Below are 24,679 nucleotides of genomic sequence, written 5' to 3'. Positions count from 1 at the left end.
ACAGAAGCAATTCTGATTTCTTTCAGATCTGTTAAGTTGTATCAAAAGTTTTCTACGTCTCCGTCAAATGCTACAGATAAAACCTAACCTGATGATTACTACAGACCTCTCTGTAGTAATCATATCAGAGCTCACTTTAAAAAAAAAATCTCAATCTCACATTGCTCTTTTTAAAGACTTTATTTTGCAAAGTTCCATAGTGACTATTTTCACTTTTTCTTCTCCACGTCCTGCTCAGCTGCCTCTTTGGCCCTCTTGGCGCGAATGCCGAAGAGACGAGCGTTGGCTCTGGCCATACGCAGGCTGGCAAAGGCCTTGAAGTTCTTCTCATCCTCAGAGATAACGTGGGCCTTCTCCTTCTTGTAGACCTGAGGAAATACAAGCGAGGATGTGAGATATTTCACACAACGTACAAGACTGGCATCCCAGAATGTTTAAAAAAATAAAAATAAAAACAGAGCAGTCATCAGGAATAGGGTTCAAATGTTTCATCAAAATAGTACAGAGATTCCAGAGATTTGTCATCAAATGACTCCTGCCATGGAAAGTTGGAATAAGATCACCAGCCAGATATTACGGAGCACCACAGGTCACGTAAAATATATTTTAAACATATGACAACTGGTTTAACTTAGGAGCATCTATGCAGGAATTGTGACTTACAGTTTTGATGGGCATAACTGGGCCAGAGAGCTGAGTGGCCATCTTCAGTTCCTCCTCCTGGAAAAAATTTTAAAAATCAATACATATATATTCAACCTTAATTGATCAAAACCATACCGATGTAAGTAATTTTTAAGAAATCAAATTACAAGGTTTCCTATTCAGTAGATAGGAAGCCAGTTATGGGGGGAAACTGAACAACACTGTGTGTTAACTTTAACCATCTTTATTTTTCAGGTTTGCTTACTCAGCAGGAACAGACACTTACAGAGCTGTCTCCCTTCTTAGGTGCAGATGCCTTTCTGGGGAACAGGATGAGTTTGGAGCGGTACTCCTTCAGGCGCTGCACGTTGGCCTGGAGAGATTCTGTGGATCTGTTGCGGCGCCGGGGGTCAACAGCGATGCCGATGGTGCGGGCTGTCTTTTTGTGGATTCCAGCAGCCTACAGAAAAAAAAAAAAAACACATTGACAATTTGAACATCTAAAGCAAGTTGTCCTAATAGTGCTCAGATAAAGCTGTTTCATTTTAGCAGCCATCAGAATAGGGTTCAACGTTTTCATCAAGAAAATACAGAGATTCCGGAGATGTGTCATCATCTGACTGCAGGAACGTGTAAACACGAATAATCTTGATGAATTTGATCACAAATGACAGTCATAAACGTCCTTTATTTTGCCTCAAGATTTAAAAAAAAGAAGCAGAGAGCAAACATTGATCTTTTAATCATGGTTAAAGAACTATGGGAGTAAAAATATGACAAATTGTCAACAGCATCATGCCTGAGCTGCACTTTTCTTATTCCAGCATCAATTAATAATGATTCACACTGAGAGGTTGGGTCTGTTCTTTCTCCATCTACGGGAACAATAGCAGTTTGGATATGAAGATGAGACAAACCTGTTTCAGGACATCCTGCCTGAATGTGAACACATTTCATACTGACCACCATAACTACTGATGATTTGGGTTGTTTATATCTACGATAAATGGAGTGTTCCATTACATAAAACACTTAAAACCTATTACTATAAAGGGTATGACGTGCTGACTTAAACTTGAACATTTTTGATATATTTTCACGTTTGTAAACAATTTAATGAAACAAGCGACTGAAGTGCAGTGTATTGCTGTTTTGTTTAAAACATTTTTGTTCTTCAAACAGTCAAAGATTTGTTTTCTCAAAGGTTTACTTCAGATGCAAGCTGCATTTTGACTCAGTCATGAAAAACTCACTGCTTCAGGAACATTACAGTCCAAGCTCCAAAAAGAACAACTAAATACTTAGTGGATTTCTAAAAAAAAAAACAAAAAAAACAATATCTGGACAAATTACAAAAAGAGTATAAAAACTGCAATGACGTTGGACTACAGGCATGCAAAATGAAAAGAAATTAGTGACTTAATACTCTTGAACAGTACATCAACAGTATTAAGATGGCAACCACGAGGACATTTAATGTATTACCTTCAGTTCCTCCAGGGTGAACCCACGTCCGGCACGAATCTTGGTGTGGTACCTAATAGTTGGGCATCTAACCTGTGGTCTCAGTGGTCCAGCAACAGGACGAGGAGCGATGCGGCGGGCTTTGGCCTGGCGAGCCTTTCGCCTGGGGAGAAAAACATTTTTCTTATCTTCAGCAAATAAAGCGATCTAAGAGTAGGACAAAGCTCCTACCCACAATGCAATCATAAAATATTGCTTTTGTACAAGCTTTAATTGCTAAAACTAATGTTCACAATATTTAACAGTTCATTATTGTCAGAACTCAGTTACGTTCTAAGATGCTCATGTTCATGGGAATAAAATAGATTTTTTTTTCTAGTCTTTCCACCTGTACATTATGTGAATAAGACAGAACACAACCACCTTAATCTGTTTTAGTAAAATTTCAAAGCATACGTTTTGATTTTTACTACCGAACAAGCTGATAAAATATCTTCATTTTGGCAAATGTCAGGGAATAGCTGCAGTTACCTCAACAAAACATGTTGCAAGCAAGCAAGAATCCGATCTCAAAGAAGGTAATTTTACATGAGCATTGTATTTTAGGCAACATTCTACTGATTGTGTTTTTGCTACACGTCCATAAATCAGTGGATGCTCCATTAGCATGTGTTCGTATCGCTGCTCTCACCTGCGGACCTTCCTGGCAGGTTGGTTGAACCAGGTACGCACTCTTTTCTGCCAGTCTTTGTGGAAATGGGGGTTCAAGATCATTCCATTCCGGCTGGGGGCCATGGTTGGCTAGTTCCCTTCAACACAACGTGGAAAACAAGAGATGAGCACACAGTAACACCGGCACGCCGATATACGAGGCTAAGTGCTACAGGCTAGCATGTAAACTGAACTACTGAAGCAGTGCTATTCCTCTACAATTCTCCGTGACCATACAGTAACTTGTCCTAATCACTTTTTAACGCATTAGGTCTATATAAAGTTTATTCCGAGGGTTACAGTCCGACACATACGAATTAAAGGTTGAATTATAAGGGCAATGCTAACAGCTACCGCTTGACCGCAGTAGCTTTGCTAAACATGTTGTTTTCAGCAATTCAGCGGGAAAAAATTATGATAATAATTATATTATTATAAAGGTGAAAATCCGTACTATTTTATTCTGTAACAGAATATTAACGATCCCCTTTGAATATGCAGGATTATAGCAGATTGTTAGAAAATATGAACAGGATAATTTCTCATACCTATGAGGGAGGAAAATGGCCGAAAGGAAAAAGGAAGTTGAAAGGCGGCGCATTGTGGGATATGGATAGACCAGCCAATGGCAGAGCAGATGATTGATCAAAGAGTAAATGCATTCAAGAGAGTTCACCCCATGTACAATTAAACAACTTTTCTAACAACGTAAGGTGTAAAATAATAACGTTTTCCATATCCTAAAATAAAGGATAGTATTCCTATTTATGTGAACAGATGATTTAAGTTATGAAACAAGATAAATCGAAAAACAGAAGTTTTTTTGTTTCTTCCTTTCTTACCTGTACAGAGCCCTCTAAGGGACTCCGTAATATAGAGTTTCTTCCTATCGACTTTATTGTTAAGAAAGCATTATTCTTCATCATTCTTCAAAAATAAAGCATTATTCTTCGGAATAATGCTTTATTCTGAAGAAATAAAGCATTATTTCTTCAGAATAATGCTTTCTGAAGAAAGCATTATTTTTTCTTCTGAAAGAATAATGCTTTCTGAAGAATAAGAAAGCATTATTCTTCATTATTCTTCAAAAATAAAGCATTCTTCTGAAGAATAATGCTTTATTCTTCATTATTCTGAAGAATAATGCTTTATTCTGAAGAAATAAAGCATTATTTCTTCAGAATAATGCTTTCTGAAGAAACCATTATTCTTTCTGAAGAAAGAATAATCTGAATTTCTGAAGAATAAGAAAGCATTATTCTTCAAAAAGTATTATTCGTCCTTTCTTACCTGTACAGAGCCCTCTAAGGGACTCCGTAATATAGAGTTCCTTCCTATCGACTTTATAGTTAAGAAAGCATTATTCTTCAAAAAGACCATGGGAAAATAATAAATAATACTGAAATTATGTAATCATGACTGTGTGGGGATAATGTTTTAACCTATCTCCAGTAAACTGTTTCAAAACATTTTACCTTATGTACTAAATAACTGCAAATAACGTGAAAGTATAAATATTTCTAATGAGCCAGTTAATGAGCTGTTGTTATTTATTTTGAAATATTGTATGCTTCCTGTGATGCTTTTGGCAAACCAAATTGGTGATCTGTCTCTATATTCACATATTTATTTTCTTATTTTTTGTAAACATCTATATGAAACTTTGGAGAAATTTACTAAATCATGTCTTACACTATGAAGTGAAGTTTTATTTTATATACTAGATGTAGAACTACTTCTGCATAGACTTTGGTAAACTTCTGTATTCAAATTTCTTTTGAGAACAGAAACAATATTCCAATCCTAAATTGACTTTTGGTTAGCAAACAACCTGTCAGTAAAATTCTCTTAGATGGTGGCCCTGACTTTATCAAGATCCCTATAATAACAGCCAGTTATCTTCCAAAACTTGACTTTCAATATGAAAAGAAAATATCTGTTGTACGGTATATTGTCCAGTAATTAAAAAAAGCAACCTTTTCAAACTTCAAGCTTAGAAAATCAATTTGACAGATTTTGGCATTACATTGCCCATTATCTTGCGAAAGCTTAGAATGTTGGCCTAAACTGATCATGTAGCTTTAAGTCTGTTTCATTGCTATCCAGGCCGCACTGTGGCTATGCAAAACAATATTCTCTTTATTAGAATGGAACAAATGTATGAATACTGGAATCCTCAGGAAAGAAAAATCCTCCTCACAGTGCAGGAGAAACAACAAAAAATCAACATTTTTGTTTCACTGAAAACTAACTTTGACTAACAGCAGGTGTCACAATAAGACAATTTCTGAACCCCATCTTCTGGTTATTTAACCCTGAAATTTCTCAGGAACAAAATTTATACACTCTGGGAGTGACAATATGTCCTTTAAATATTTTATTTTCCTTTTGCCCAATGTTGCATATCGTCACCTTTCTAAAATAATGACCTAACACATTTTTTTACCTAAAGTATTTTTTGTTTTCATCAATCATCTGTTGGCAATAAAAAGGGGGTGATTTTATTAATATTATTTATTTTATTTTTTTTTATAACTTTTTTTATTTTATGTCAAAATCACTTTTGGCTAAAAAACTATGTAGGCTATTATTTCAGGAAGGTAATATATTTATATCACTGTAAAACATGGCGGTTATGGAAAGGTACTGTATCTATCAGACTTGTTAACATCTTGATAAAAATGTGCTGCAAACCTTCAAATAAACAATTGAGGAATTTACAGTCTTTAAAAAAATCCAAGATTAGAAAATTTTAATTATATAATTCTTTTTTTTTTTTTTACATAAAATAATGTGTACCACAGTAACTGGCACTTGTTTCTTATTATTGCATGAGTTAGTCTTCCTCTACATTTACCTGAGTTACCCAGGAGTTCTCTTCAGAACACTTTGGGGTCCTTTCTTTTGCACCAAACCCACAACTTTTCTTGTAGGATTTAACTAGGAATGAATTCACAATGGAAGAAAACTGGTTTTGCCATGAATCATTTCAGTTTATTCGGATCATTCCATCTGCCAAAAGACTCATCGTGAAGCCATTTTCAGTCTTATGGTAGGGCCCACCAAATTTGAATGTTAAATGTTCAGACTTTAAGGACCTTATAATCCTGTGAACTCTCACAAGATTCCCAACTCCTTTTAAGGACAAACAGGCTCTCACAGCATTATAGATCCTCCAGCATACTTAATAGCAGCTGTGGCATGCCTTTTCATGCTCAAAGTGTTTGTACTGAGATTGAGAATGTTGGTCTTCATCTCATTAGACCAAAGCATTTAGTTCCAGTTAAATTCTCAGCACCATTTAGCAAACATTTCCAGGTTGTAGGTTGTTTTTTATCTAATTCTTTATTTTTGCTCTGGCTATAGATATGGGGAAGCTTAGAAGATAAATTAATATTACAGTTTCCTGCTTTAAAAGATTCAGTAAATATCTGGCTTTCTTGAATATTTTCTTGTCTTTCCCGTTTTCAAGAAGAGATATAACCATCTTTCTCTTAGTGTACACGTTGATCAGTTAAACAGTTTGTGTTGAAAATACCCAATCAGTGTTTTATAGTATAAATTGTCAGGGGTCCCAATGATTATGACAAGTCTTTTTGTTAAAAATCAACTCCTACTGAATAAAACTACTCAACAATAAGGGTTTCACTTTATTAAAAAGTTTCAGTATTAGGTTAGTTCATAAAGAAGTAAAGTATACATGTAAAGATTTTTTTTTCCATAGTAACCAGTGATGTCAATAACTGGTGGGTCTGTTCTGCATTTATAATAGAATTTTACATAGACACTTTGTTTTAACAAATACAGAGCAATCCAGTTTACAGAATATGAATAAGCTAAAACTATGGAAGTATTAAGGTTGTTTTTAGCACAACATTTGTAATTTGAAATGTTTGAACTGTTTTTTGAACACAGTAATTAAAATCACTAACTGCAGCTTTTGCCAATGGGTTTAAAATCCCAGTTGGATTAATTATTGATCAACTAGCTTCAGCAATCTCAGCTTATCTTCAACCAAGTGGAAAGGTCAAAGTGTGTGGAACTAAAATTAGGACAAGCAGACGGTATGACCTGTCACCATCTGTACAGCTGCGACAGTATGTGAGCATATCTCTGTGCGACACATCATAAATCTATACTGTGCCTTCTTGAAACATAAAATGCATCAGATTTCAGGCAGATTAAATCAAACTTAAAGACTTCTCAGTGTTTTAATAAATTAAAAACTGAATTTCCCAGCGTTTTAATACATCTATGCACTATTTAAAAACAGAGCAAAGTACTAGGAAGAAGATCCAATAATACTGACAAACCTTAGCATAAAAGCCTTTTAGATTCACTGGTGAATTATCCCCACATTCTACATGAAAACTGTTCCTGGGTATTTAAAATTTTGCAGCACACTAGAAAGTGTCCATAACATAAATAAATACCGCAAAGGATGGTGGAGGTCACTGCCAATGTTAGTAACCCAGTCTGCTATTAGTTGACTGCAGCTACATAACAAATAATCATAATAAATTTGTTGATTTATTCCTCCAGCGACTTAATAAATTTATCATAGGCAGGTTGGTCCATGAGCTTATCGAGTTCTTCAGGCTTTTCGATGGTCATCTTGATTAGCCATCCTGAAAGATTAAAAGGAAAACTTAAAAGTGGGAAAACGTGGACATGGCTCTGTTTTGGCAGCTTTTCAACTGCACTGATAACAAAAGCAGTGGGACAAGCTTACAGGAATAACAGCAAAATTCTATGATGAGCAACATTGAGACTTACCGTCTGCGTAGCAGGATTTATTCACGAGTCCTGGATTTTCGGCCAGCTCCGTGTTGATTGCTGTCACTTCCCCTGTCAGTGGTGAGTACAGCTCACTGGCAGCCTTTACACTTTCCAAGGCACCAAACTCCTCTGCAGCAGAAATACACACAACACAAAAAGATTACATTTATTGCACAGCTATCAACACTTACTACAGGTGTAGTATATTCCCGGATCTTACCCAGCTGTTCAAGTTTTTGGCCAACCTCGGGCAGTCCACAGTAAACCACGTCACCTAAAGCTTCCTGAAATCATCAAATAGTAATGATTATATATTTACCACAAAAACACAGTGCATGTGAAGTATTAAAGTATTAACGTGAACAAAGTGATTTACAACAACATCTCTTGTGTAGAGGATTTGTTCTGACAACAAATAACGTCACGTTTGGGTGTTGCTCCCAAACTGCACAATTGGAGTACAAGCAACGCCAAGCAGTTGGAGTTAGAACATGTTGAAACAAGCTGTTTGCACCCAAGTTTCAGATGTTGTCTGTTTGGCAGCACAAACTATCTTTGGACTGCTTTTAAGTCAATAACTACAAGGTCTCTGAACAATGAACATTATAAAAGGATTTCTACTTTTCTGTAAACTAGTTCAAAAGGATTTTTTTCTGCCCAATTTTAAAAGTTGCATTTCATTCTTAATTCTAAAAACCTTGCATAATATTTATTGAGCGTATCTTATATCTACCCGGCTGATCGTCTTATGCTTTATCTCAAAAGCTGTGGCTTATTAGAGCTCACCATGGAAAACAATCACGCCTCAATTGCTTCATTCAGGTTTAGGATAATAAAATTCTGCTTTTATTTACCGCTTGGACAGCTACGGTCTGAACTTAAAATGATCTGCCTCCCTCTCCCGCTTGGTGGATATCAAAGAATAATCATAAAGCAATGAATTACCCTGATACAGTGGACATGATGAGAGCAAAGTGCAGCTCTGGAGAGCTTTTAGACCGACCGCCATCAAGAAAAATCAGAGCAGAGAGTGCCATAAATCAAAGATTAGAAGAATGACTAATTAAAAAGCAGACCTGAGCATAGTTACTGATTCCCACAGTGCCGATTCCACTCTCCACCAGCACCCACTCATGCTTCTCGGTGAACTTGAGGGCTACAGGGAGAAAAATAATTGCATATTTAAAAAAAAAAAAGGTTATATGAACTGTGATTCACAAAGCCAGTTAATCATGCAAGAAAAAAAAAGACCCACTGTGTTGACAAAGAATAAAAATGTGTGTACTATGGACCACAGCCGGACATCGGGCTCTCAGTTATGCAAGACCATGTGCAGAAAAATAAAATATCAGCTTACTGTGCATTTCAGCAGGTGCATGGTGTTATGCTTCCAGGAAAAGGGCTCACAAAAGCAAGAATAACTTGTGTTCACAGTCATGCCCAGTGTTGAGTTGGAGCATTGTGCTTCCAGGCTCATGCTGTCACCCCGAGGGGAAAACTGCAGGCTAAAGCCTGAGCAATACTCAGAGCCGGCGTCAGAAAAATACAGTTTTGAAACCAGATTTGTGACGATGCAAGATGCCGATGCATGACTAGAGTCATACAAATAACTAAATGCTCCAAACGCTTTTTCTGATCTTAAAACTGGTACAACATGGCAGCTGCTGGGTGGATAATCACTCTGTCGATATTTATATTGCACAACTGCAGCAAAATGGGTGACATTTGCTTGAACAGGCTGCTTACTGGTGCACACAGGTTTCCTTTAACACCCCAATCAGGAGCTCGTGGTTAATAAGATAAAGCACGCAACATGTGGTCAAATTTACAGAAATAATAATTTTAAAAAAAACATTGAAGTTAAACAGCACATGTCTAGCTGCCCTTCTTGTCTTTTATTCCTCCATTTCATAATCTACAGTTATTTATTTTTGGAAGCTGATTATAATGAGGAGTCTGTCCACATGGGGAGTGGAGTTCATCCCCCTGTTCCGTGGTTCTCCTGTATGGTTTGTATTTCTTCCTTTTTGTTGTTGTTGGTTTTTACCTGTGCACTGGCCCGATGTTGTGCTCAGAGTCCGCGGGGCGCCGCTCCGGCACAGCAGCCGAGTCGCTGAAACTTGCGCTGCGGACGAGAGTTGCGGCAGCCTGGGAGAAAAGTTTACAGAAAGGCACCGCAGCGCTGCTCTCATCGCCATCTTCACTCACTCTGCAACAGGCAGGCACCGTGTAAACCAGAACACACACACACACACGCGCGCGCGCGCGCACACACACGCACAGATGCACAAACACACTGAGCCACAAGAGCGCGCACCATCCCACTGTGGCGAGCTCCTGCGTGGACAATGATGGTGGAGAAGTAGAGGAGGGGGGGGACAAGGGTGAATTGACCCAAAGGTCAATTAATATTAATTTTAAAAAAAATGTCTTCCAGTTACAGTATTATCACTATTATTTCATTTAGTTCATTAATTTAAAAAAAAAATAATACATTTGATGCTGTAATAACATTTATGTTGTAGATAATAAGTAAGATTTCTGGTATTTGTAGAGAGTCATCGTACATGTTGGAAAAGTGTCCTTCCATAAACTCACTGAAGACCAAGAAACCTTTCCAAGCAACGTCTGCTGACACCCACAACACATTTTTCCATATTATAAAATATTTGGATTGTTTACACCACCACAATCAATTTAGGCAGCAAGTTTTACATCTTACAGCAGAACTTTGAAACAAAATGTTTTGTTTGGTTAAGAAAAACAACTGATGGATGGAAGTCGGTTGTAATTTCCAGTGGATAATGTAGATAAATTGTATAATTCAATAATACTTATGCTTTATGACGTATTGTGCTTTTAACAACTCAAGCATTTAAAAAATTCTCCATTCTGAAATAGGCCAAAGACACTCGGACTCCAAAGTTATGACCAAGTCCCTGCAAAGAAACCTCTGGATTACATCAGCCCCAAAGCCATATTTAGAGGATGAGTATTTTTGAAAGGTTTCTTGAAGTTCTTCCTCCTTAGCAACATGTGGAACTTCTCATCCTTTATTTCGAACATGTTCCTGTGACCAGTCCTCAAATAATTTGAATACAATCAATGGATGGAGAAAGGCTTAAATATAGACCAAACATCAGGGTTGTGAAAACGTTTTTTTTTTTTTGGTCACAGTTGCATGTCCTTCTCTGACATCTTTTTCAAAGTAAATTTTACACTTAATATTTCTGTTAGATTAGTCAATCAAAAACTAGGTAATTTCCATTGATATGAACACATCCACAAAAATTCAAGTCATTTATACATCTGTCAAAAATAAATGTCCTAGAAGTCGTAGGAAAAGAACAACAAAGTTGATTCAATTGTACTTTATTCAAACCCAGAATTTCACTTTCTTAGCAGATAGGTATTAAATTTAAGGAAACCAACATGAAAAATCTTAGACAAGGAATACAAGCAAATCAGTTAAAAATGACATGAACATACACAGAGGACACTTCAAACATCAGGGTCTGAGTTGTTGTTTAGACGCGAATCCATATTATGTATATTGGTATTCAGAATTAAGGATTCCCTCAGTAACTCAGAATATGCATAAAAGTAACACCAGATTTTGATATGGCAACAGATCAAATGACTTCCTGATCATTTCCTGATTGAATTTCAATTATTTACGGTTTGGATAGCAAAGAGTTAAAACCTTCTTTCAAGGACTGAGGATTCAACCGGTGTGATGAGCAGATGAAATAAAATTAAAAAAATAAACAAATCCATATGAATCCCGGACCAATAAGCTCCAATGTTTAACAAACCAACACAACTAAAACTACATTTGCAGACTCTGCTGGTGTCCAGTGTGAGGTAAAGACCAATACTTCATATGGACTCCTGCAGAGAGGAAGCAGCTGGAGGGATCAGAGGTCATGACCTTAGGAAGAAGTTTCCTCAGAGGGAGCAGACTTCTTATTGTCGTCAGGCTTCATGGCTGGGAACAGCAACACCTCCTGTAAAAGGTTAAATATTATATTTAGATTGAACTAGAACACATTTTGCCTGATGATGCTTGGGAGTCATTTCTGAGTGAAACCACAGCCTGGAAAGTTACTTATGCTAACATATTAGCAACAAACTGTTTTAAAACCACCTGAAACTGAATAATAATAATAATAATTAAAAAAAAAACTTTCCAATACCTCCATGATTTTCTCTATTAGAATAATTTCAACCCAAAATGTCTACAGTACAATCCTTACAAAACAGAAAGAAAAACTCATGTTCTTGGTTTTAAATTTATTAGAATAAATCAATTAATGATGTATGACCACTGGGAAAAAAAAGATCAGATAAAAAGTAGAGATGTGCCGATCAGGTTTTTTTCTGCCGATACCGATCACCCATGAGGGCCGATCACCGATACCGATCACATAATTATTATTTTTTTAAATCATAAGCACTACCAGTTACATTATGTGGAAAAAGGAACCATGAATTCACCTTAATTTAGACAAAAACTTTTTAATAACTTTTTCCAAGAAAAAAACAAAAGAGGCATTGTGCAAATTGTACTGCTATCAGTAATACTATCTTTAACAGACTGAAAAAATATGAAGGCTCTGAAGAGGCTAAATAATGCAAAAAGTCAAAATAAAACCTCCCAACATTGCCAAAAAATTCAAGTATAAAACTTAAAATTCAAAAGCAAATACAGGTTCCATTACAATAAACAATCCAGAGTTACTGCATGAAAACGTCCTGATAGCATGGCGGCTAGCTGATTACTGCTATTTCTGAGTGGCTGTTTCTGACTGAGCGGAGTAATTATGCAGAACAGGGAGGAGGCAGAGGAGATCGATTATTTTTTTCAGAGATTATTTGTCTCATGTTAGGACAGCAAAAGTTTTAATACGTGTGTAAAATGTACACTGCTCAAAAAAATAAAGGGAACACTTAAATATATATTAAGTGTTCCCTTAAGTTGTAAATTTGATTTACAACTCCAAGTAAATCAAATTTTGACCTGCTTCACCCCATATGCTTCAATTTTCCGCCGCAACATGCAAACTTCCCAATTCACTCAGAGCGTTATAGTTCCACATCACTTAGGTTTTGTTGCTGAGCGTTTGCGCAGAGTGAAGGAAAGAGGAGACCAGCTGCACAGACAAGCTGCGAAATGACATGCAGGTGATCGGTTTGTGTGATCGGCAACAAGAGACCGTGATCGGCGATCACCGATCATACACTTTTTCACGGAAATCGGCCGATTATGATCGGTGGCCGATCGATCGGCACACCTCTAATAAAAAGTCATTTAGTTGTAGATCTCCAGTATCATGCAGCTGGTTTACGTTTTTCCTAGGTATGTCACACACTGGCAATCATTGATTAAAATAATGCATAATTTTTTAATAAATTGTCCTAAAAAAAAACCCAAAACAAAACACAATGCCTGCCTCTTCTTACCCGTCTCAAGTTAAATAAAGTTTAAAGAAGAGAAACTGATAATGCTAAAGTTTGTTCCTCTTTTGAGATGAAGATCAGATCTTTGTGTTGATGGATCACACCTGACTTAACTATGAGGACATCCAACTCACCAAATCAGCTCGTACTGTGCTGACATATTGTTTTCACATCAGTTCACATGCTTCTTTCCTCAAATGTACTTTCAAAAGCCAAAGAGCAACCCACAAGTAAAATTGAGTTCAGACATTTGCAATGTTGAATGCTCCCTTAACCAGCTCCACCCATTTTACATGAAATGCTTACATATCCAGAGCAAAAGGACCAGGACTGACTTACACAGCTAAATAACATGTTTTGCAGTTCAACCAACGACAAACTGCATCGTCCCAGACACCAACCTTACAGCATTTACTATAATGTTTTTATTAATTGATTTCATCAGAATGATGAAAAGCCTCAAAAATGAGGATTAAAAAAAACTCCAATTATAACTATTATAAAATTCACACAAACTTACACACTTTCAACAATATGGCGATTTTATGAATAGAGAAACGGTCACCATCAGCAGTACTCTACTTGGGTTGTTAGCAGTACACTATATTTTTTGTATCTGTCTCAATACATCAAATCTGGTTTCAAATTTTGGTGAGAATTTCCAGTTGATTAAATCTGCATTATTCAAAACACAAAACAAGTTATGACTGTATTAGTGCTTTTGAGCAACATTACCTTGATGTTGTTTGAGTCGGTGAGGAACATGGTGAGACGGTCGATGCCCATCCCCCAGCCAGCGGTCGGAGGCAGACCGTATTCCAGTGCTGTGCAGAAGGTCTCATCGATGAACATGGCTTCATCGTCACCCTCAGCTTTTGCCTAAAAAGAGCCACGTTACAGTCAGTATGGAGCAAGAGTACAGAATGGAAATCGTATAATTTAAAACACACAGACCTTGGCTTGCTGCTCAAACAGCTCCCTCTGTCTGATTGGATCGTTCAACTCCGTGTAGGCGTTGCAAATTTCCTTTTTCATGACAAAAAGCTCAAAACGCTCAGTTAGACCTTTTTCTGATCTGTGCCTGAAACGGAGTAGAGTGTCACAGTGAGAGCCTCAGCACTGCAATTCAACAGTAGAATGAACAGCTTGATGCTTCTTACCATTTTGCCAAGGGGCTCATGATTTGAGGGTGATCACAGATGAAAGTTGGACTGATGCACGTGACCTCGAGAAAATCTCCAACCAACTGCAGAACAAGGAACAAAACCCGTTAGTGACATAATGAGGAACACCCAGAAGGGTTCAATAAAGTTTAATCACAGCGCACCTTGTCAAGGAGGCGGGCAGTGGTCCTGGGTGGAGGACACTCAACACCTTTCTGGGCACACAGATCGTCGAAGAATTTGCGGGTCTCTGAAAAACAAATGATGACTCTTTATCAGAAACTGAGTCAACCAAATGATAGAACAGCTTTGGATAATATTCTCCTGAGGCAGCCGTCTGTACATCTCCATACCGTCGGAGTCGTAGCTGTCCGTTGGAGGGAATTTAACTCCCATGATCTTCTCCAGATCGTGTGTCATGCTCACTCTTTTAAATGGAGGAGTGAAGTCAATCTCATAGGCCTGGCCCTCTGGACCATCAGGATGGTAAGTCACCTTGTATCCTCCGGTGATGTGCTTCACCATTCCTGAAATAAATATAGAATCATTGGGACGGGGACAGATGTTTTACAGCATGTCTGTGTCTGAGACGATATACGAGATCTATGAGACAACAATAAGCGAGTATTAAAAGGCCCAGCAAGACCTGGTAGCGAACCAGTCATCCGATTTAGTTGTGAGGAACCAGGGAAATATTGAAAATGTTGCATTTTCACATTTTATAAAACAAAAAATCCTCTCTAAGCAATGGAAAAAAACATCTATCCGAGTTTGCATCATTTCTGATAGCAAGAACAGACTTTATATTCTAACTGTTCTTACTGCCAAAGTAAGAACAGTTTTTGTTGAAATCCGTTAGTTTATTTAGTCACGTCTAGAATCCTAACCCGTTCTGCAATGCAAGGTTCAACTGTTGGTGAAAAAGTGGGGAAAAACCTAGTGTTTCTAAATAAAAGCTCTGAAGAAACAATTTCGTCAAAAAGGCTTTGCAAGTTACCTGAAAGCAGACTCTCTGTGATTTCCATCAAGTCATGGTAATCAGCATATGCCATGTAGAATTCACAGGTGGTGAACTCTGGATTATGAGTGAGGTCGATTCCTTCGTTCCTGAACTGACGACCGACCTCATACACCCTGTCCAGGCCACCAACCACCAGCATCTGTGAAGAAAACATGAAGTTCTGAGTACAGAATGCACAAAAAGCTCCACTGCTCAAAAACAAGAATGGAAGCTTTTGATTTTTCGTTTTCCCCAAACCTCCTGAAAGTGGTTGTTGTGAAAGTCACTACTTAAAAGAGAATTCTGAGTTTTCCCAGCATTTTACCTTGTGGTACAGCTCAGGGGCAATCCTCATGAAGAGGTTCATGTCCAGCTCATTGTGGTAGGTAACGAAAGGACGGGCCACTGCTCCTCCAGGAATAATGTTCATCATTGGTGTCTCAATCTAAGATATTAGGATAAGGACAGCAGATTAACACTGCTGCCTGAAATGTAGGAAGTGACAAAAAAAAGTACGGACAATTGTTTTTTTTGTTTGTTTTTTTAATCCAGCTAAGCTTTAGACTGTGATATGTGGTTTAGCAAGTTAGCTGTGTGGCACGATCAATTTCTAAAACCCAAAACACAACTAACCTCCAGGAAGCCCATCTGGTCAAGGAAGTTTCGCAGATACGTGATGATTTTGGCTCGAGTTAAGAACTTCTGTCGCACATAGTCGTTGAGAATTAGATCCAAGTAGCGCTGGCGGAATCGAGTTTCCTATAAGAGAAATAAAAATCACACACCACACAAACTTGATTAGTCTCTGGTGGTAGAGGAAAGTCAAGTACCATCATGTTTTCTGAGACACTAAACAATGATGAGCTTCAGTGCTTTTTTTGTTCACAACTATTTTTGATAAGAAGAAATGTCAGATCTTATGGCATTTTATTGATACTGCTGCAACGTGAAGAGACTGTGGAGAGTGTTGGGAGTTACATAGAAAACCAGAAACTTTTATACTAGTTTCTAGTATAAAAGAGGATGATAGCAATGTTCCCATCACTCATGTCTTGCCAAGATGGAGACACAAGCTTCATACTCAGAAATTTTCAGGACCAGTATGTTGTGAATCACCTTGTCTTTGAGGCCAAAGTGGAGGTGGGGCAACATGTGCAAACATGGTGACAGCAGGGTAATCTCGATGGGAATGATGCTCAGCTCCCCCTTCTTGGTCTTTCCAGGATTTCCACGGACACCAATGATGTCGCCACGGCGCAGCTTGTTGTTGATGGCCACAAACGCTTCTTCAGACTTGTAGTTCCTGCCAGAATAACCCAAAGAGGCAAAGAAGTAAGCTTAATGTTGTCAAACAAATCCACAACCTTCACTCAATGAAAGCTCCAGATGGCATACCTTGAGTTTGCCATGACCTGCAGCTTGACTCCTTCACTACGCAGGTCGTAGAAGATCAGCTTGGCGCCAGAAGCCCTCTTGGCGTGAACTCGGCCTGCCAAATATTTAAGTTTAACAAAACTGCGGCTAGTTTACTTTGGAAAGGGTAAGGTCATAAAGTCTTCCTGGTACCTGACACAGCAAGGACAACATCGCTCAGTTGGTCCCCAGACTGCAGGTGGTTGTATTTCTGAATGAAGTCTGTAAGCGACAAGTCTACATGGTACTTGTGTGGGTACGGGTCCTCAGCTGTGCCCTTCAACTCCTGGATGGCCTGGGTGCGGATCTTGAAGTATTGCTGTTACACAAGTATGTTATTAGCCAGCCTGAAGCATGATCTGTAGGAAAGTTGTGACCTACTTCCTGTACATTGCTTGCAAATCTCTGCTGCAGGTTTTAAACATCATTTTGTTGAGCTAATGACAAGATGAATAGCATTTAGTTGCATATTTGAATTGTCTGGTTTGTCTGCAGGATGTTCTATTTTTTCCATTTCTTCCTATTTGGAAGATTTTCAAAATTTAGTATAAAAATTGTTGATTAAATAAAAGCCTTAAATATCCACCCTGCATTTCAAATGTTTCATATTTAGAAAAAAAAGTAATTAAAATAGTTAACAAGACGATTTATGCCTGTAAAGAAAATGCTCTCAATGCAAGGTGTGCATCAAAGGCTCTTTGTTCTTTTTTTTAAACATGTAAAAATGTTAAAAAAGAACGGGCGAGTATATTTGAATATATTTTCAATAACATAAGTTATCTTAGATTCTTTCAGTTTCTCTTTGAGTTGGGCTTGCTTAAACACACCCATGTTATCACTTCTGGCACACAGGAGAGAAATATGTTCTCACAATGAAAGTCATAAAAACAACCACCCCAAGCTTAAGTGTTGGGCAGGGACTTAATAAAAAAATGTGATTTACAAATATATTGATAGGGACTGGTTGTCCAAAAACTGTCTTAGCAAACTTGTTTAAAAAAAATAAATAAAATGAAGTTATTTTCATCTTTAAACAAAGTGCCTGAAGGACAGATTAGTGCATATATTTGTCTAAACTCGCATCGTTTCACCTAGTTTCTTTCAGTTTCAATTTCAGAAGTGCACATCCAGTTTAAGAATTTTTTTGACTAATATTGAAATGGATAAACATGCTTGCAAAAGGAAACATACTAAGTGTATGATGATTTGAAATGATGATTTGTGATCATCTTACATTGGGATCGAGTGTCTCATCATCCAGGGCATTGGCATTTTGTGCATCTGCATTATTGGAGTCAGCTTGTTCCCCCAAATCCTTTGCTTTTGATTCTTTCTCAGCTGCTTTCTTCTCAGCTTTCATTCGTCTCTTCAGTTCACTGAAAGAACAAGAACACAATAAATGAACTAGATTTTCTAAAAAGATTTTCAGCCCTTTAAAAAAAACAAAAAAACACGTTCACTAACATAACATCAACAATACGATGTCCTCTTGCTTTTTACTGTAGTGTGGTGTCGACTATTAAAGGAGAGCAAGAAGAATAGTTACAAGGGAGAACATATCTAGTTTGATGATAAAAGGTTGGTTGTTTCTCACACAGGAAAGGAAAAACCACCAACCTTTTGTCACCTCTCCATCGTATTCCGTGAAACTGAGCCGGGGCTGCAGCTGAACATGGGGATGCATATTTTAACCACTGTCCTCTGACAGCAAAGGCTTGACACAGCTGCTGCCTGGCAGCCCTGACCAGACACAGCATGCTGAGCTACCACAGTCAGCAGACAGACCTGAGAAAACATATACACGCAAAGACAGAGGGGAGCATCAACGGCGGCACTTGCTCACCAGAAAGGGAGAAACTTATTCCAAAACTAAATTCTACAACTCAAGGTCTCAGTGCAACAACAACAATAATAATAATAACGGTAATAGCAACAACAATAAATAATAATAACAATAATAATAATATGAAATAATTTAACATTTTATTATAAATACAAGATCCTTAAAACGGATTTGGCGTAGTTTATAGGTTGTCTCCACGTTTTAAACAAACAAGTTAACGACATATACTATTATAATTCTAATTTTTACGGAAGAAAGTAGAATCCGGCAACATGTTGAAGTCCGGAAATAAATGTTGTAGTTTTTTCTGTTCGCTAAACTACCGACCGAGACTTGATTGCGTCACCGTAGAGGACTACAGCTACCAGAAGGAGCAGCGAACTTAAACATGGGATGTGTAGGTCTTGTATAGCGTGCCTCCATATGGGACCTTCATTTAGATGTCACAAGATTTTGTATAGCAAGATTAAAGCGCGTCTTGTTAACAAAGGAGCAAGAACCTTGCAGAAAAAACTGCAGATTAGGAAGCACCTAAAGCTTAAAAAGCTTGGTAGTAAGGAGACATGCTCACTTTTTGCTGAGTTTCTCGTCCCCCACCGCTGTCACGTCAGCCATGTTCTTGATGCTTGCGCGCAGAAAGAGCGAGCTGGTCTGAGAGTGCGCCCTACGCGTGCGCAGTAGATAAAGAAAAGCTTGATGGTGCGTTTAGGGGAAAATCGGAAACTAGCATATTGAAAGTATACGAGCGATATGAACCCATAGTAAACCAGTAAAAATGATAAACAATATAAAAATTATTTTATATTGTTTCATATAAAATCATTTTTAAACCGAACCTTATCTTGAAATATGTTTTAATAAAAAAATCTACTATATGATGCCCTGCCAACATAACTGACAGTTTAAGCAAGATGTTTCAACATTTAAGTATTTCATTGCATCACACTGAACACATAAACACATCTTCAAACATAAACCATAAACATAGCACAAATCTTAAAAAAAAACTTTAAAAGATCCCCGTTTTCTCAAATTTGAGTACTTTTGTCTAATTAGTATACAAAATAACTCTAAAAAGTAGCAAAACAATATGTTTATTAGTATTGCAGATGTTTTTACACAATATTATCACAATTAAACCATGTGACACATGTAAGTGAAAGTGAAGGTCAGTGGTGGGAAGTAACGAAGTACAAGTACGTCGTTACTGTACTTAAGTACAATTTTCGTGTATCTGTACTTTACTTAAGTAGATTTAATAATGGATACTTTCTACTTTTACTCCACTACATTTTACAGTAAGTGTCTGTACTTTCTACTTCACTACATTTCTACAAAACTGTCGCGTTACTCGTTACATCCAAGTCGCATTGTGTTTTTTTTTTTTTCGTTAAAATGTGAAGTTCAGGGACTTAAGGTGGCGCCGTAAAATCCGAGCAATACCGTGACTTACGTGTCTGTTGTGACCCATCGGCTCCACCTTTACTCGCACGCGGAGCTCCAAGACATGCGCAGTGGTTTCCTCTAAGCGTCAGTAATATAATAGTACGGAAGCGCTGCATAAATAATAAGATATGGCGACATGTAAAATCAGCAGCGCTTCGCTTTCACAGACGGTGGAACTTCGTCCAATTTTTAACGTCACTTGGAAGGAAAGCTTAAAGAAAGGTAAGCTATGTGGACGTGATTCTAGCAAAGCTAGCTGTATTGACTGAGACACATGTTGCATCTGCGATGACTGACATGTCGCAGATATGGGACAATGCTGTGACCAAAGTGCAATATTGTAATATGACATTCATGGACAATCCGATTCTTCTGGACGGATCTTGACTAAGTCCTATAGTGCTGAATCCTCAGTGAGAGCCGTTCTTTGTTCTTGTAATGCTCTGCGTACACTGCAGTAGCTATTTTATTTCATTAAAATATTTTTATATTTAATTGGTGAATAAATAAAACAAGAACATAAGAACGCAGAGCATGCTCATTGCTCTTTGTTTTCATCTCCTGTCATGGTGGCAGACGTTGCAGCAGGAGGGAGGATGAGAACAGTCACGGTGCTCCTCCTGCTTGGTTACTTCTTGCTTATTGGGCCTTGGACAGTGTTCATAGTTGAGCGTTGTTAATTGCTATGTTTAATGGTGCAGACAATTATTATTTCTGACATTGGCAATATGGGCAACCGCACAGGGCGTTATTTTTTTAGGGATGGCAGGAGACCTCTGTGGATTGTGGCACAGAGATGAAAGCAAAACAGAATGTAGAAGAGTTTGAATTGATACTTGTTAAATTTATTTCAGGTCTAAGTATTTAATATCTAGGTGGGAAAGTGAATCTTTCAGATCAATTTGAGAAGCAGTTTTGATAGGTGCACTTAATTTTATTGTCATGTAGCACGGGGTGCTGGTTTTGATTTGGTCTTGGGTTCAGTGGTCCAGACTACAACTCTGCTACAAGGCTCCTTGGTTCCATGTCCTCCTCTGCCAGTTGGATTTCTTTCAAAATAAATGTGTGGCAAAAAAGTGAAGTTCATGTTATGTTAGGACAGGAGACGAGATGTTTCCATCTCTGATATTATGATGCATAGAATCACATATCTAAGTCTAACCTATGTTACAGAGTAAACTCAATAAAAACATGCTTTATCTGTGGCATATGATCATATGATCGGTACACTTAATGATATTAGTGATTAGGCAATGCATTAGCAAGTACTTTTACTTTTACTACTTAAGTATTTTTAAAAAACAGTACTTTTTTACTTTTTTCTTAAGTAAAATGTTAATGTGGTACTTTGACTTTTACTTGAGTACATTTTTGTCTGTGTATTTGTACTTTTACTTAAGTACATTTTTTGAGTACTTTCTCCACCACTGGTGAAGGTACATTTGAGAAAATATGTGATGAGAATTGATGAGTAAAAACCTAATAACCAGAATTAACATTCAGTTTAAATTTAACTTTCACTTTTTCTTAAAGTAAAAAAATAAAAAATAAAGTGGGGATCGCCACAAAAAACAAGAAACCATCTCTAAATAGGTGGGTCAAGTAAAGTCTGCCAAAGACTTCAAAGAACAGTTAGTTATTTTACAACCCTTCCAAAATTATGGACACCACTTATTTTTAAAAAATCCTCAAAAGAAGTTAATCTCACACTACAAAAATTTTTTATTAAAAAAATACTTTTTTTTAATTAAAGAAATTAAAAAGCTCAGCAGCAAGTGCAGCTCAGCTGACTTTTCCTCAAAACAATTTCCTCAAAAATAAATGTAGCTAACTTATACTTTTCTTTTTTCCAAAAGTGATTCTGAGCTTTCATTTTGGAATGTAATGCTATGTAAAAGCATACAATAGAATGAAAGAGAAAACTCTCTTCTCTGTTTTTAAAACGAGATACATTTCATGAGCACATTTATGTCCATCTCAAACATCAAAAATGTTCAAATGTCCTGTTGAAAGGCACACTCACACAATAAAAAACGCTGCTAAAATGAGATTGCTTTGCTGTTGCATCAGGCAGCGCCTCCACAACTTTTTGTTTCTCTTTCCAAATCCCCTGAGGTCTTTAGCATGGTATGAATAATACATTGAAATACTTCAAATGTTTAAATACAAATTTAGTTTCATCTTAAAGAAATCTGAAAATAAGTAATGAGTGGGTTTTTATTATTATAGAAACCCAGATCAACACTTTTCCTCAGACCACAAAATCATGATCAAGTTTAAAGTTGCACTATCTTGATCTTGTTGGAGGATTTTGTTCTTTTTGGCACAAAAAGAACAAAATGAATCCTAAAATTGTCCCATGTCAGAATATGCCCATGTCATCAGGAAGAAAAACCCCATTAGTAGAATAACTTGACCACACAGTATCTTTGGGTAGTCTGCTTATGTCAGTCTTGTACAGCAAGTAATTTGATTTATAAATGACCAATATTGAGTAATCATCTTTGCTATAAATACAATTACAACATAAAAATACGGTAACACTGTATTTAAAGGGGCGTGCATAAAGACTGACATGACACTGTCATAAACATGACATAACACCTGTCATGAACATAAAGAAGTCTGTATGAATGTTTATGACAGTTGTCATGAAGTGTCATTCGGTAAATAATGACACTTTTAATGCAAAGTTGCTCTAAAAGTTGCACTAAAAGTCCATTAAGCAAATACACCTCCTGATTTCAAAGTTTGACAGAGTGCAAGGTCAAATATAAAATGATAGAGAAATGAAGCAGTGAGTCAGTAACAAACTGTGTGACATCCAACTCCACTGGACTCCACTTGTAATCTGGTTATTTGGTATTCCTTAATCCTAATGCGACAACAACGCCAGCATTTTCCTTTTCACACAAATGGTGTGTTTGTTAGAGTGTGGTATAGACACTTCGTAGGACTTTAACGTGTCATTAGTGGTGGGAAGTAACGAAGTTGTACTTCGTTACTGTACTTAAGTAGAGTTTTCGTGTATCTGTACTTTACTTAAGTAGATTTAATAATGGGGACTTTCTACTTTTACTCCACTACATTTTACAGTAAGTATCTGTACTTTCTACTTCACTACATTTCTACAAAATTGTCGCGTTGCTCTTTTTTTCCGTTAAAATGTGAAGTTCAGGGTCTTAAGGTGGCGCCGTAAAATCCAAGCAATAACGTGACTTAGTGTCTGTTGTCACCCATCGGCTCCACCTTTACTCGCACGCGGAGCTCCAGACATGCGCAGTGGTTTTCTCTGAGCGGGAGATGTTTGTCTATAATATAATAGCGCTGCATAAATTGATATGACGAAATGTAAAATCAGCAGCACATCAAACTGTCCACTTAGGAAGCAACACTGATTGACATCGGGGACCCTCGTCGGGTCAATCAGTGTTGCTTCCTAAGTGGACAGTTTGATTTCACAGAAGTTTGATTTACTTGGAGTTATATTGTGTTGTTTAAGTGTTCCCTTTATTTTTTTGAGCAGTATAGTTGCAGTTAAACAAATATTGGAAACATCAGTCAATCAAGGTCTAATTTAGCCACTAACCTTTGAAAATATTAATATGATACTGTGTTGCTGGAGTACAGAATATTGAATTATTATTAAACTGTATCTTAGATTTTATATGCAAAACTAGTTTAGACTTGAAGTCGCGCCTGTGTTTTCCTTCGGCTGGTGTTTTCTTCTGTTGTTTATATGCAAATAAAATAAGGCCAAATTGACCCAGTGCTAAATATTGAAATTATTCTTATTCTTATTAAGGGCATTTTCGCAGAACAACTTCCACGAAATGTCATTCAGTATTACTGACAAAATAAAACACCACTAATGATTAAAGTATATTAGTTTAATTAAAGATTGCAGTAAGTTTACAAAATCGCAAGAAAATAAAAGTAACAAAAACAAACTCCAAATATAAACAGATTTTCCCCTAATGAATGATGATTGATAGTTGCTCTGATGGTTAAAAACTAAATTTTCCAAGCTGTTTACTAGAAGAATGGTTTGATCTGGCTTACAGAATTTGCAAAGAAGTACCAAAATAAAATTTCAGAACTACATAATAATTTTTTTTTGGTCTGCGTTTCCTTTATAACAACTTTGATGAGCCCGGATCTGGATTTTTACCTACAGGAAAACGTGAGACACTATTCAGATGGTCTCAAAGAAACCAATGTTCCAGTAAACAGCAAGACCGACTAACAAACACATATTCATATAAACCCCATAAGCAAGATGGTAATCCACAAAGCAAACTACTTTTCACTTTTTCCCTACTGAAAACAAGCATAACCCCCCCTCCCCCCCTCAAAACTTTGATCACTGTTGAGAGAAGAAATAACATTGTGCTTCAATCATACCATAAGGACATAAAAAAAAAAACATAAATAATAGAATATCTACTTTAGCTTGTCATCTGTGGTTTAAACACAGAGGGCTATACTTGGAAAAAGACACGTTTTAAACAGATCTAAAATTAATGTACATCAGCTGCATAGCAGTTCTGGAGAAAATGTGTTTGCATTTATGTTAGCTACCATAAGTGCAACGTATTTTTGTTTTACTTTAGTACAAACGGGACAGATGCACACGAGAAGCGCCAGTAGAGTTAGCGACAAATTTACGACAGCTACAAAAACTGTCAAACATTCTAAGCACACTTTAGGTGTTATGGCTTAAAATTACAGTTGAGTATGTAATCAGACTCTAAA

At 37.1% G+C, this 24,679-nt stretch overlaps 3 protein-coding genes and 2 non-coding genes across 6 annotated transcripts; all 5 read right to left on the bottom strand.

The window, feature by feature from the left end:
* Positions 1-165: 165 nt before the first annotated feature.
* rpl13 (ribosomal protein L13) lies at positions 166-3,437 on the bottom strand. Its single transcript, XM_008405327.2, has 6 exons — positions 3,369-3,437; positions 2,801-2,918; positions 2,131-2,272; positions 932-1,105; positions 664-720; positions 166-368 (listed from the first exon to the last, which is right to left on the bottom strand). Exons 2-6 carry the CDS (start codon positions 2,902-2,904, stop codon positions 210-212), a joined length of 636 nt encoding a protein of 211 aa, XP_008403549.1. The 5' UTR covers positions 2,905-2,918; positions 3,369-3,437; the 3' UTR covers positions 166-209.
* On the bottom strand, positions 448-527 carry LOC145551236 (small nucleolar RNA MBII-202). Its single transcript, XR_014087074.1, has one exon. It is a non-coding gene; the product is annotated as a small nucleolar RNA MBII-202 (small nucleolar RNA).
* LOC145551237 (small nucleolar RNA MBII-202) lies at positions 1,180-1,260 on the bottom strand. The gene has a single exon (XR_014087075.1). It is a non-coding gene; the product is annotated as a small nucleolar RNA MBII-202 (small nucleolar RNA).
* A 3,020-nt stretch (positions 3,438-6,457) lies between the features above and the next one.
* gcshb (glycine cleavage system protein H (aminomethyl carrier), b) lies at positions 6,458-9,908 on the bottom strand. The gene is made up of 5 exons (XM_008405326.3): positions 9,647-9,908; positions 8,676-8,755; positions 7,820-7,883; positions 7,597-7,728; positions 6,458-7,448 (listed from the first exon to the last, which is right to left on the bottom strand). Exons 1-5 carry the CDS (start codon positions 9,795-9,797, stop codon positions 7,351-7,353), a joined length of 525 nt encoding a protein of 174 aa, XP_008403548.2. The 5' UTR covers positions 9,798-9,908; the 3' UTR covers positions 6,458-7,350.
* A 1,047-nt stretch (positions 9,909-10,955) lies between these two features.
* On the bottom strand, positions 10,956-19,159 carry kars1 (lysyl-tRNA synthetase 1). 2 transcript variants are annotated; one of them, XM_008405323.2, is made up of 15 exons: positions 19,050-19,150; positions 18,253-18,420; positions 17,870-18,011; positions 16,789-16,954; positions 16,618-16,711; positions 16,339-16,525; positions 15,856-15,981; positions 15,548-15,667; positions 15,220-15,382; positions 14,576-14,749; positions 14,387-14,472; positions 14,220-14,305; positions 14,014-14,140; positions 13,795-13,938; positions 10,956-11,606 (listed from the first exon to the last, which is right to left on the bottom strand). In XM_008405323.2, exons 2-15 carry the CDS (start codon positions 18,390-18,392, stop codon positions 11,532-11,534), a joined length of 1,830 nt encoding a protein of 609 aa, XP_008403545.2. In that variant the 5' UTR covers positions 18,393-18,420; positions 19,050-19,150; the 3' UTR covers positions 10,956-11,531. The 2 variants fall into 2 exon arrangements, with proteins under 2 accessions (XP_008403545.2, XP_008403547.1); XM_008405325.2 differs by lacking the exon at positions 18,253-18,420 and having other exon boundaries at positions 19,050-19,159.
* Positions 19,160-24,679: the final 5,520 nt, after the last annotated feature.

The sequence above is a fragment of the Poecilia reticulata genome, chromosome 3 (genome assembly GCF_904066995.2).
Source record: "Poecilia reticulata chromosome 3, P_reticulata-male-v2, whole genome shotgun sequence".
Lineage (NCBI taxonomy): Eukaryota > Metazoa > Chordata > Actinopteri > Cyprinodontiformes > Poeciliidae > Poecilia > Poecilia reticulata.
This window is presented reverse-complemented; position numbering and strand designations above follow the sequence as displayed.